The 13,809-nt window shown below is 42.4% G+C and overlaps 1 protein-coding gene across 1 annotated transcript in view; it reads right to left on the reverse strand.

The window, feature by feature from the left end:
• Nucleotides 1-13,809, reverse strand: part of ADAM11 (ADAM metallopeptidase domain 11) — a 167,558-nt gene that overhangs the window by 22,332 nt on the left and 131,417 nt on the right. Inside the window, exon 20 of the mRNA XM_063133045.1 lies at nucleotides 1,451-1,514. Within this exon, the coding sequence (XP_062989115.1) occupies nucleotides 1,451-1,514 (64 nt within the window). The remainder of the gene's footprint in view (nucleotides 1-1,450; nucleotides 1,515-13,809) is intronic.

The raw sequence follows: 13,809 nt of genomic DNA on the forward strand, positions 1-13,809 counted from the left end.
ACTGGACTGCGATGGAGCCAGGTAAGCCGCCCTCCCCCCTGCCCCTTACTTGGTTCTGCCACCATCGCCGCATGGACTGTGGCGGTGGCTGTGGGGCCAGGTAAGGCCCCCCTCCCCCACACCACTTACTTGCATCTGTCGCGTTCCAGCAGCAGCTTCACCTGAGGCCGAGGCTCAAAGTGGAAGGGCAGGCCGCACTTGTGGCCTGCTCTTCTGGTTTGAGCCTCGGCCTCAGGTGAAGCTTTCGGCGGACCGCAACAGATGCTCCTTCAAGAACTACAATTGGCTCCCACTCCCTTGGCTTTTCAAAAGGGAGTGAAGATGCAAGCTTTTAATCTAGTCTTTTACATTATGTAGTTATCTTAATATTTTAATGTTTTGTTTTTCATTGTTTTAAGGTTTTATTTTTTAATTGTTATGCACTGCCTTGATGGCTTTTTAGCAAATAAGATAGTATATAAATGTTTATAAATAAATAATTGGATCATTTCTTTAAATTATTCTTCCAATTCCTTGAAATGTTGCAAAGTCCTTTCCCCCTGCTTTTGGCATGGCACTGGAGCAACCAGGATGAAGATGCAAGAAGGAATCAGAGCCAAGCCCAGACAGACAGACAGACAGAGAAACATTGGCTGAACATCACAGAGAAACAATCCATCTCTTCCCCTCCCACCTCTCTGTCTCTCTGGATTAGAATCATAGAATAGCAGAGTTGGAAGGGGCCTACAAGGCCATCGAGTCCAACCCCCTGCTCAATGCAGGAATCCACCCTAAAGCATCCCTGACAGGTGGTTGTCCACCTGCCTCTTGAAGGCCTCTAGGGTGGGAGAGCCCACAACCTCCCTAGGTAACTGGTTCCATTGTCATACTGCTCTAACAGTCAGGAAGTTTTTCCTGATGTCCAGCTGGAATCTGGCTTCCTTTAACTTGAGCCCGTTATTCCGTGTTCTGCACTCTGGGAGGATTGAGAAGAGATCCTGGCTCTCCTCTGTGTGACAACAGCTTCTGTTCTTTGTAAACATCTTTTGGGGGTGGTAGTGAAAGGGAAGGCTGACTAAGCCATGTCTACATACTGACCAGTGCTGGTGCTGAACCCTCATGAACCTCAGCCCTTGTCAGCCTCAGGATTATCTTACACTGTCCCCACTGACTCAAACGATTCACCACCTCCAACTAAAGTTGCCAAGTCTAAAGTTTCCAGGCCAGAGCTGGAACAATCCATTCCCCCACCCTTCTTTCCCACCTGCTGTATCAAGCAGGACTTTTAGTGATGCCCCCACTAAATGTGAAATTAGGAGACAATACATTCTTCCTGCCCTTCTTGTTTTTAAGCTAGAGGGCAGGAGCTGGAAATTCTATTCCACTAATGTTTATAGGCATATGCTGTCATATGAATCCAAGCTTCACAATAGCATCCCCAACACATCTAAGGAGGAAGTTCAGTACTTACCATGTCCCCATAATACATTGCATTGGCGGTCCCTAGTTTTACAACGGCCTCCATAACATCGGCCCTAGAGAGCAAAAATGGGACTTGTTAAGAGGGTTACACAACACATTGATGGATTTGTGGACAGCCAGAAGGTTCATATTTATGGGGTCTAAGAGTGTAGATTCAGCTCATCTGGTCCCTGTAGTACTAAGGTACCCAAGGGGCGAATTCCAATTTAGAAATAGTATTTTGTATTTGTGTTTTTAAACTGTTGGTTGTTTTATTATGGTTTTAATTTTTGTGAACTGCCTAGATTGCTTTGGCTATTGGGTGGTATAAAAATGTAATAAATAAATAAATAAATAAATAAAAAGGGTCCCAGGACTGCACTCCAGCAATCAGTGGGACTAAGGGCACAGAGGATGAGATATGGCAAGATTAAAGCAAAATGTGTGGGGCCAGAGGTACTTTGTATCAATTTGGATATTTCCCCACAAAGCATACAAAGCACAGTTCTATGGGTGCCTAGTCAGGAGTAAGCCATAGAAATGGACTTTTAAAACATAAGCTTCTGTGTATGGTGAATTGAAATGTAATCAAGAGATACTGTAAAAGAATTGATAACGAATTTGTTAACAGCCGCAAGATTAATGATATCCAGGAACTGGAAGGTTCAAGGGGATTATCATATAGAAGATTGGTATAAAGAAATATGGGATATTGCTATTAATGATAAATTATCATGTAACATCAGAGTTAGAAGAGGAATGACAAAAACAAATGATTTTGAAGTAAAATGGAAACAGTTTTTGGACTTTGTATTATTAAGGGGGAGAGGGAAAACACCTCCAGAAGAATCAATGAGATTTTGGAAATCAGAATAAGATCCCTGGGTTGGGGGGTGCACTTTAATGTTAATCAATGATTAGATCAAAGCAGAATTAAGTGAAGGGAATGTATGTTTATTAGTTTGTTTACATATGTATTATTATGTATTATGGGGTTATTATTATATATCTATGCGGCAGAGTCTTGCTATTTACTGTTTTACTCTGTACAGCACCATGTACATTGATGGTGCTATATAAATAATAATAATAATAATAATAATAATAATAATAATAATAATACTGTTTGTATTGCTTAGAAGTATGGTTATTATGTAGTTATAGAAAATCAATAAAAACATTTAAAAACAAGCAAACAAACAAACATACAAACATAAGCTTCTGGTTTCCATGGCTACTCCTTACAGGACTAGTTAACCTTTACTTGTTAAATGCATTGAAAGAGCAGGTATTTAAAAGTTCAAATATTCTTTCAAGAGCAGGGTATTTAAAGTTTAAATGGCCTTACATCCCCTCCCCCCCTTATCTCCCAGTGTGGGTTTCCCTGCAGTGTGGTGAACAAAAGTTATTTTTCTTCAGTGGTTTCAATCAGAGATAAGAGCAGGCATCTCCTGCATTGGGTTGGAGAGAGAAGGGTAGAGATGTAAAATTTCCAGGAATTTTGAAGCCATGAAGAAAACAATGTTTTTCCCCCAGGAAAAATCAGATATTTGGAGGAAATGAAAAAATAAGCATTTTTTTACTGCTCTTTACAGATCTAGTCACTTTATTGCTTTAGGACAGCCTTTCCCAACCTGGAGCCCTTCAGATGTTTTGGATTTCAATTCACATCCATCCCAGGCAGCATGGACAATGGTCAGGAAATCAGGGTGTTGTAGTTCAAAACAAATGGAAGGCAAAGGCTTCTTTAGGAACATAAATGATATTGGCCCTGTTCAGAGGACACTCAGGGCTTTGTGGTTATCTTAACCATGTTCACCTGTGGTTAATGCTAACCACATGCGGAATACATTAACCCTTTTGTGGTTAAGTTTTCCTTAACCACATGCTAACCACAAACTCGTTAGATGAGCTCCTGAGTCCTACGAAACCTCCGACCCATATCCCAGCAGTCCTTGCACTAGGAGCCCTGGCAGTTGCGACTGCCAATTTAAGTCAATCTGCAGTATCAGTAGCCGTTACTTGTATTAAATGGTCTGTAAAGTTAGCGATTCCTCCACTATAAGATCACCCAGCAGAATTAGGCATCCCCCACACTACAGGAGGTCAGGACTTATGAGGGGTTTTTCCCCACCCCGAAGGTGGGGCAGTGTCTAATATTTCCCATTGGCCATCTTGAGGGGTATCGGGTAGGGTGACCATATGAAAAGGAGGACAGGGCTCCTGTATCTTTAACAGTTGCATAGAAAAGGGAATTTCAGCAGGTGTCATTTGTATATATGGAGAACCTGGTGAAATTTCCTCTTCATCATGTTAGATATAGAAAAATATGTTGCTTTTTCAATGTTATGAGTATATTGTAAAGAGATATGGCCAATAGATTGTATGGATGCTGTAGAGATAAATATTATAGCTAATGCATTATTAAAACATGATTATACGGAGTTTTTGGTTCTGAAAGGGCTAACAGCTAAAAGCAATGTTATTGAAAGACAAGGAAATACACCAGGTGAAAGGTCTTTTTTTAGCTAAAGATAATGAAAACAATGAAAATAGCTGAGAGAAAAACATGAGGGCATGACCTAGCAAGAGGGTTTTTTTTTTATAGCAGAGATAACATGAGTAACGGAATTAGGTGTCAGACTTACTGGAGCTCCCTTTCTTAATTGTCAGAATTTATGATTTTGAGTTTAAATACCTATGTGAACTGTCAGAATTTATGATTTTGAAGTTAAATACCTATGTGAACTGTCAGAATTTATGATTTTGAGGTTAAATACCTATGTGAACTGTCAGAATTTATGGCCTTGTGGTTATGATAACGGAAGAGAAAAACATCTGTTGTTTGAACTCATGACTTCATGGGAGGCAGGGAGGTAAACAAGGGAGGAGTTACAAGGTGTACCGGGATAGGCTGTAACCCTTGGAATACCTGACCAATGGGTAACCAGGGGAGGGACCACTTTGGCCGAGTTAAGGGTATAAAATAGCTTCACATCAGCTGGTGGGTGTGCCTATCTAGCTTAGGCACCCAGACTTGCAATTCTGTTCAATAAAATCAGAGTGTTAACTTTCACCACTTTGTCCAAGCAATTTCATTTCAAATTGTGTTTCTAACAATTTGGGGGCTCGCTGGCCGCCGCCGGCTAGTGCCGCTGGCCGCTGGCGGCTGGTGCCAGATACAGGGAAGACGCGTCCTGCTGAGTTCTAGCAGTCCCTTTGGGCGACACTGGTTGTCAGTGGTGTGACTGGCAAAAACTCCTGGATCATTTGGACTGGTGAAACCACTCAGGGATCCAAAACGTAGGCACTGCAGCGACCAGGCAACTTCGTGCACGAACCAAGGTAAGAAAACTGACTATTAAGTATTGCCTTGGTGGTCGGGGGTGGACTGTGGAGTGGAGTGTGTTCACTGATGTTTGAGATGTGCCCAAGAGGCACGAAGTGAGTGTGGAGTCTCGAATCCGCGTTTCCATTTTGTCCGCGAGGAGAATGGCCGGAGACAGATGAAGTGATTGAGAAATTGACTGCTGTGTGACACATCCACATCTTGGCTAGACGTTTGTGGTTCTCGCTTAGCCCCAAGGCATTCTTGGGTAGACGTTTTGTGGTTTTCTTAGCCCCAAGTAGAATCTACAACCCGGGTTAACGTTTTGCAGTTCTTGCTTAGCCCCGGGGTCCACAATAGGAAATAAATTGGCCAAAAGTGGGAAAGGACTTGGTAACAATGTGTCCTTCCATGACATACCTCCAGATAGTCCATTGAGGAGGATGTTGAAATCCTAGGAATATTTATCTTGTACAAGAGGGAAGGATAAAATGATTAGGTATTGTTTTAAATGGCCTGGGTCTGATGAAGCCTGGTTGTGTCAGATTTTAAACTTCTATGTTAACAATAAAACTCCAGGATCACAAGAAAAGGTATGCCTCCTGTTGGATGACCAAGGATAATAAGGTGCAGTTAATACCCCTAAAAATCCACAGGAAGAAGAAGCAAGTCAAAATACCAAAGACACCTGAATTTAAAATCCTGAATTTAAAATAGGAACCCTTAAATTGCCTGCCTCCTCCTTATGTACCTCTGCCTAACCAAGCTGGTAACATAGTGCTAAATGCACCACGAGCAGGGAGGGCAGAGGAGGAAGGAGAAAATAAAACAGAAGAAATAGAACTCCAGCTGTGTCAAAACCTGGAAATTGCCATGTACGAGAGCCCTGTATGTGGTTTGATTGTGGTTGTGAGAACATCGCAGTTAGATTCACCAAGTTAAAGTCAGGCTGCCCAGAAACAGCAAAAACACTATAAAGAAAACATGTAAGATCTATAAGATGTCATTTAAATTGAAGTTAAAAAGATTAGTGACTTTGAGCCAAGAAAATTGGCCACTCTTCACCAGAGTAACCCACATTACCGTAGCCTACCGAAGGTATATTTGAAACAGACAGGCTCACGCACTTGAAACATTATTTAGAAGGGGGGGAAACCCTCTCCTTTTCCTGTACTAGCAGCAGTTGTGGTTAGACTGCCAGAAGTAAAAAAGACTTCAAGCCGACATGCCAACTCCCAGAAATAAAAATGCTAGGTTATTTGCTGGACAGGTGGCCCAACCAAATGTGATGGGCTACTTGAACAGTGAGCTTGAAAAGTCTTTGAAAAGCAAATGCAAGCATTCTATTTGGACTTGTCCTTGCTGGAGTCCTTGGCCAAGATCCAAAGAGTCATGATAGAAAAAGTGAGAAGTTTAATAGACTCTAACATTAAAAATGCTCCCTGTAAATTGTTTCCTGTGCTAAAATTTTGCTGCCCCAAATCAAGCTCCAGTCAGAGCTTACCAGCTTTAGAATTCAGCTAATAATTAGAATTTTGAACAGAGATTACTTAGGCCTCACGGTCTAGCTAGAAAACCCTTCCCCACTGGAGAACTTGCTTTAATAAAAGCAGACCTCCACCGTGGTAAGACAAGAAAGAGAAATCCTATGTCAGACCAGTTGTCAGATTTTTTGGGGGGGGGGAAGGAGGCTGAGAGGAGACAGGATAGAGGTGTACAAAATGATGCATGGTATGGAAAATATGGATAGGGAGACATTTTTCTCCCTCTCTCAAAATACTAGAACCCAGTGAGGTCATCCAATGAAGCTGAGTGGTGGGAGATCCAGGATGGAACTCACTACCACAAGATGTACTGATGGCCACCAATCTGGATGGCTTCAAAAACGGGTTGGATAAATTCCTGGAGGTAAAGGATATATCAATGGCTACTAGCCCTGATGGTTGTGTGCTATCTCTAGTATTCAAGACAATAAGCCTGTGTGCACCAGTTGCTGGGGAACATGGGTGGGAGGGTGCTGTTGCACCATGTCCTGCTTGTTCATCCCTGGCTGATGGCTGGTTGGCCACTGTGTGAACAGAGTGCTGCTTGGACTCTTGGTCTGATCCAGCATGGCTCTTTTCATGTTCTTATGTTTCAAATTTCATGCTTTTTTTTTCCTACAAAACATCTGTTCTTAAAAATCAAAGTTGCCAATTGGGGGCGGGGGGTGCCAGTAGCTCGCCTTGCCTAGGGCGCAAAATAGTCTGGCACCAGCCCTGACTAGATACAAAACAGTTTAAAGATGAAAGCACATCTAAGAACAGATCTGGATGAAATGTGCTATTAGGTGATCCACACATCGCCTGGCAAATAACTGATTTGCTCCTGAATGAGCTTCTCAGTGAAATTTTAGAGAAATCTGCACTACTGCTTTTAAGGCGCTTTGAAACACTTTGAAAACGTGTTTTTTTTGTTTGTTTGTTTTTTTGAAACTGTATATGCAGTGTGTCCTGGGCCCCAACAGTTGTCAGAACTGTTAGGGGGCACTTTGGAGTGCTTTGGAGCAGTGGTGATCCTGCCCAGGTGCTGGGATGATATGTGAGGAGAGAGGGAACAGTTAGAAACAGAGCTGTGAACTAGGCAGTTGCAGCGGCTTCGGGCCTTTTGGGAGGGGCCTCAAAGAAGCCGAGGAGATGGACCTAAATGTTATTACTGTAAAAAGAAAAGCCATTTCCGAAACTAGTGCTGGCTGGGGCAGAGAAGTGGAGTCAAGGTGGAGGCTGTCATGAAACACAGGTTCCAGGGACAGGAGATGAGCAGTCCCGGGCCCCAGGGACTACACCCTCCAGTTTAGAGTGTTAGCATTTGGCGTGGTTGGAGTGGATTTGTGGTTGAAGTAAAACACCCCAAACTCCTGCATTGAGCTTGCCAACTTACAAAAGAAAAATGATTTCTTTTGTATTGACATGGCTGACTGTGGTGTGATTGTTCAGCAGCAGCCAGTGGCATGTTTCCGCCTTGTCTGGGAGCGAGTGTTGCATCTGCTTTGTATGTAGAAAAAGGTTTTTTTGTCAAATCAGAGATTGACTTGATATGAATAGATATTGCATGGAGAATCCAGATAAATCTATTACCTTGAATCCAAGTATCTTGTTTTCTTTGTTGAAAACAACATATCTGAGATCCACATGATTAAGAAGTTGAAATTTAGGAGTTAACCACTCCCAAGCAGGATTGAGGTTGCCTTGACAACACCAGATTGCAAAAAAAGCATACCCAGAGAAAAATTTGTAGCAGGAAATGTTGTGGTTTCGTCAAGCTGACAGAAAAGAGGAAGTAAATACTTGTAATGGAGAATCATAGAATAGCAGAGTTGGAAGGGGCCTACAAGGCCATCGAGTCCAACCCCCTGCTCAATGCAGGAATCCACCCTAAAGCATCCCTGACAGATGGTTGTCCAGCTGCCTCTTGAATGCCTCCAGTGTAGGAGAGACCACAACCTCCCTAATAGAGGTTGTGTTTGTTCAGTCCCAGGTATGAAGCATAAAATAGATTATTTTTGATAAGCAAAGGGCTTATCTATAGATATCCACACCAGTGTTCAATGTTCCTTTTCAATTTGCTACATAGCTAGACTAATTTGTGAACTTAAGAATTTCATGACAGTTGTGTCATGAAAAACACAAATGGCCCTCTCATTGTGAAATTGCTTGAAAGAATCTTAAATTCAAAAATATAGCTGTCAAAGAAAAGATGGAGAAGTTGAAAAATAGAGTGTGGATATCTTATGGTGCTAAGCCAATTGCATCCTGAGACTTAGTTAAGAATTGTGTAACATGTATAGAATTTTCAAAAGTAATTGAATTTACTAATGCTTTAGAGAGACTTGAATGCTCAGTTACCTTGGCTACCTTTGTTAAAAGGGAAATAACTGATTTCCCACTACTCCCTTTGCCCCATCTCTTCTCTCCCGTCCTTCTTCCAAAATTCCTCATTTCCCTTTCCCAAAATGCCACCCTTGGGTGATTTCTAAGTGATTTAGATGAGTAGAATAAACTCCCTACTCCTAAGTAGGAGAGAAAAAGTCCCATTTAGGTAAGGTTGCTTGCTCAAGAGGTAAAGACGAGCCCTAACCGCTGGTTAAATCACCAGGCGCTTGACACACACACACACACCTCTCTTGCTTCTCATTTCCCACAGTTCAGTGGGAAACCTGGGTGAGAAATAAGAGGTGGGAAACTCGCCCATTGAAAGGAAAGTCAAGCACCAAAAGGGAGGGGATGTTGTATGGATGCTGTAGAGATAAATATAACAGCTAATGCATTATTAAAACATGATTATAAGGAGTTTTTGGTTCTGAAAGGGCTAACAGCTAAAAGCAATGTTATTGAAAGACAAGGAAATACACCAGGTGAAAGGTCTTTTTTTAGCTAAAGATAATGAAAACAAAGAAAATAGCTGAGAGAAAAACATGGGGGCATGACCTAGCAGGAGGGTTATTTTTTTATAGCAGAGATTACATGAGTAACGGAATTAGGTGTCAGACTTACTGGAGCTCCCTTTCTTAATTGTCAGAATTTATGATTTTGAGGTTAAATACCTATGTGAACTGTCGGAATTTATGATTTTGAGGTTAAATACCTATGTGAACTGTCAGAATTTATGGCCTTGTGGTTATGATAACGGAAGAGAAAAACATCTGTTGTTTGAACTCATGACCTCATGGGAGGCAGGGAGGTAAACAAGGGAGGAGTTACAAGGCGTACTGGGATAGGCTGTAACCCTTGGAATACCTGACCAATGGGTAATCAGGGAAGGGACCACTTTGGCCGAGTTAAGGGTATAAAATAGCTTCACATCAGCTGGTGGGTGTGCCTATCTAGCTTAGGCACCCAGACTTGCAATTCTGTTAAATAAAATCAGAGTGTTAACTTTTACCACTTTGTCCAAGCAATTTCATTTCAAATCATGTTTCTAACAATCACAACAGTTAAAGCTGCAGGTGCCCTGCCCTCTTTTAAATCTGGTCACTCTAGTATAGCTCCTGCAGCTTTAACTGTTGTGATGAAGATTAAATTTCACGAGGTTCTCCATATATACAAATGACACCTGCTGAAATTCCCTTTTCAATACAACTGTTAAAGATACAGTTGTATTCTTGTCTTGTCTTCCTTTTCATAGGGTCACCCTAGTATCAGGACAAGGTATGACACCGGGCAAGTTAATATGGGGGAAGTGCCGGGGGGTGGGGAATAAAACAGTAGTAGATTCAATACTTGGCCCTTTAAAGTACATTTTTTTGCAAGAAAAAGTAAGCCAATAATGTGAAATGGCAGCTGCAGTAGCAGTCCAAGCACTGGCAGAGTCAGGGCTATTTAGGCCTCTCTATATTCTTACTAGAGGCTGTTAACTACAGGAGAGTGTTAGATGACATGCCAAACTTAGAGCCGCTAACCATGCTGCATAACAGGGTTAGTGAGGCTGCCCACAATGTGGTTAACAGGTGTGCCTGGTTAAGAAAAACGCATGACACTGTTAATAATGCTGCTTAACCACAAAATGGTTAATGGTGTCATCGGAACGGGGTCAAAATGTATACCTTGGTTTGCTTATAGAAGTATCATTAAAATAATAAAGGCAGGTTGCTTACCTGTAACTGTAGTTCTTCAAGTGGTCATCTGTGCCTTCACACATATGGGCTCTGTGCCTGCGCAGAGCTTTGATTCGGAATCCAAAGTGGGAACAGTGGGTTGGTTGTGTGAATGCACAGATGACCACTTAAAGAAGTACAATTACAGGTAAGCGACTTCCTTCTTCATGGTCTCTGTGCATCACACATACAGGCAATTAACAAACTGACTTACTGGAGGAGGGTAGTTGTCAGAGATGACATCTTACTGAAGGATTGATGAGAGAACCGCATGACCAAAACTGCAATCCTCTCAGGATTGAACTTTACATCTATAGTGTGAGATGAAGGACGACGGTCTCGACCACGTTGCCACCCTGTACATATCTGGTATCAACACTACCCTCTTGAAGGCAGTTGAGGTGGAGACACTCCTTTTCGAATGAGCCTTTTCACTCATCTCACCAGCTGATAGGCTAACTTGATGGTGTGCATGATCCACAAAGCAAGACTATATTGGCAAGTCCTTCTTAGGAATCCCCATAGCACACAAAAAGCCTTGAGATTTAGAAAACGTTTCCATTTGGGCTTTGTATAATGCAAGTGCACGCTGAACACCCAAAAAATGTAAGATGGTTTCTAATTGAGACGAAGGTATAGCACTATACCCTGATTCACGTGAAAATCAGAGATGCCTTTTGGCAAAAGTTAAGAATCTGACAAAGGATGACTTTGCCATTGTGGAAAACCAGATAAGAAGGATCTATTCAGAGTGCTGCAAGCTCACTCAACCTGATAGTATTCAAAAAGGCCACCTTTCAAGAAAGAAGTCAAAGATCAGTCTTTGCTATCGGTCTCAATGGTTTAGAAGTTAACATTTTAAAAACAACTGACAAGCTCCATGGTGGAACAGGATTCTGAACTGGAAAAGCAAGATTTTTAAGTTCACATAGAAAATGACACATAACTGGATGAGTGAACCCTGAAAAACCTTTAATTATTATTATTATTATTATTATTATTATTATTATTATTATTATTATAGCACCAATGTACTTGGTGCTGTACAGAATATACAAATAAAACAGCAATACCCTGCCTAGAGGCTTACCATCTAAAATCACATTAAAACATATAAAGGGGGGAAGGGGTTACACAAAACAGAAATAAGGGAATAATCATAGCAATGAGAACAGTAAATCAGGCTAAAATACCAAAAGCTATAGAAAACAGATGAGTTTTCAATCATGTTTTAAAATCTAAGATGGAACTCGTAGTTCGTAGATTCTCTGGAAGAGCATTCCAAGCAAACGGGGCAGCCAAAGAGAACGGGCGAAGCCAGGAAAGAGAGATAGAAACTCTTGGGCGAGAGAGCAACATAGCATTTGAAGAACGGAGGATACGAGGGGGATGGTAGAGTGAAATGAGAGAGGAGAGATAAGAAGGCGCGCTTTAAATGTCAGCAAAAGAAGGAATTGGAAGCCAATGGAGAGATTTCACCAAAGGAGAAACATGGTCAAAGCGGTGAGCCAAGAAAATAATCTTGGCTGCAGAATGGTGAAGAGAGACTTCTCTATACACCGTGCCACTCACCCTGGATCTGAAGAGGGCCACAGTGCGCTCCCCAGTCCACTAGCAATGCGTCCATTACTAAGGTTGGGGAAGTCGACAAAAGGCATGCCTTGAAGCAGATTATACAATCTGTCCACCATAAAAGACACTTTAACAGTGCCATCGGTAGTGATACACAAATTCTGCAGGCATTGGTATTCCCTTTGAATACTTTCAAAATCAGCACTGCAACGGCTTCATTCGGAGTCTTGCCCAGGCCATTATGGCGACCATCGATGGCATGTGTCTGGTATAAGTCTGGAGGCCTTGTTGAATGTAGGTAGATTTATTAGGAATAGTTTTAGAATGTCAATGTCTCTGCAAGCTTATCTTTGCCAAAGTTTCTCAGAGGAGTAGCCTTGAAGCTCTAAAAGGTTCTCTGGGAACTTGAGGGCCGCTGTTTGAAAATGTCACTCAGATTGTAGCATCCCCTTAGTGGGTTGTGCAGTACCGCCCTGTTGGCACATGGGCATGGTTTACAGGTCAGAGGACCTGTCTGTCAAGGGGCTTTGAACAATCCTTTATAAGCTGGAGCAAAAATAAAGAGTTTTGCTAGGTTTCATCTCTCAATGCCAGGCCTGAAATCCCTCCTGTTTGGATTCCATCTCCGATTGAGACTTTGAAAGCACTCTGCACATGGACTTGCTACTATTTGGACTCTGGATTTCTAAGGACTGTGCCATGAAAAGTACTGTGAGGCTTTTCAGATTTGAACTTGCTTTTGCTGTGGATTGTGTGTATGTGGCCTGACTCAGGTGACAGAGAGCTCCCCCAGAGCTAACTTTACATGCAGGGGAGTTCCTGTGCCTGAGATGGTACCTTCCCTGGTCAGCTCAGCATATGGCAGGCTGGGTGGGACTGTTAGATTTCTTCCCTGCCAGACTCAGGTGGCAGAGAGCTCCCCTGGAGCTAATGTTACATGCAGGGGTGTTCCTGTGCCTGAGATATTTCCCTTTCCTGTGATCATGCCTACCATGTCAGTTCAGCGTACGGCAGGCCAGGATTGACTGGTGCGTGATCTCTTTCTCTCTCTGCCAGACTCAGGTAGCAGGGAGTTGCCAATGCTAAGCAGAAAGCCTGAGGCTTCTGTGCCTGGGATTTCACCCTTCCCGTGATCTTGTTTAACCTTTCACCATGTTCCCTGAATTACACACGTGTGGCCGCGTTTGGACTAGCTGCCTTGGGATGTTTTGTTAAGCCTTTCAAGAATTCCCTTTGTGATTGCCTGAAGCATGGAGCCTAAAGCATTCTGACCATGCTTTACACAGCTTTAAATGTGTTTTTGGAATGTGTAACCATTAAGCCTGTTAGCGTGAGATTTTCTCAATAAAAAGAAGTCTCACCGATGTGTCTCGTGTCAGTTTGCCAGCACGTGTGAATGCCAAAGGGAATGGGCCTGCACACAGCACCATGAGGTTGAGTAATCTCTGTATGTGGAACATTGTCATCCCACGATTGTGGATGAGCTCACACACCAAATCTAGAATAGCGATGGCCCTGTCCCAAGGAAGGAAAGTTCTCACTGCCCTGATAAAAAGTATTACTTGAGTGGGTTCAAGTTTGGATTTTTCTCATAGATGATGAGGACCAGAGAATCTGAAAGATTTTGGACAAGTGATACTGTCTGCAACAGATGCTTCCTGGATGATGCTACTATCAACCAATAATCCAAATAAGGGTAGACTTCCACACCCTGTAGTCGAAGGTATGCAGACACTACAGCCATGTATTTTGTAAACACTCTCAGGGCAGTGGCAACCCAAAAGGAAGCACTCTGAACTGCAACAGCTCCATAGCAATGATGAACCTGAAATACTTT

The sequence above is a fragment of the Elgaria multicarinata genome, chromosome 1 (assembly GCF_023053635.1).
Source record: "Elgaria multicarinata webbii isolate HBS135686 ecotype San Diego chromosome 1, rElgMul1.1.pri, whole genome shotgun sequence".
NCBI classification, from domain to species: domain Eukaryota; kingdom Metazoa; phylum Chordata; class Lepidosauria; order Squamata; family Anguidae; genus Elgaria; species Elgaria multicarinata.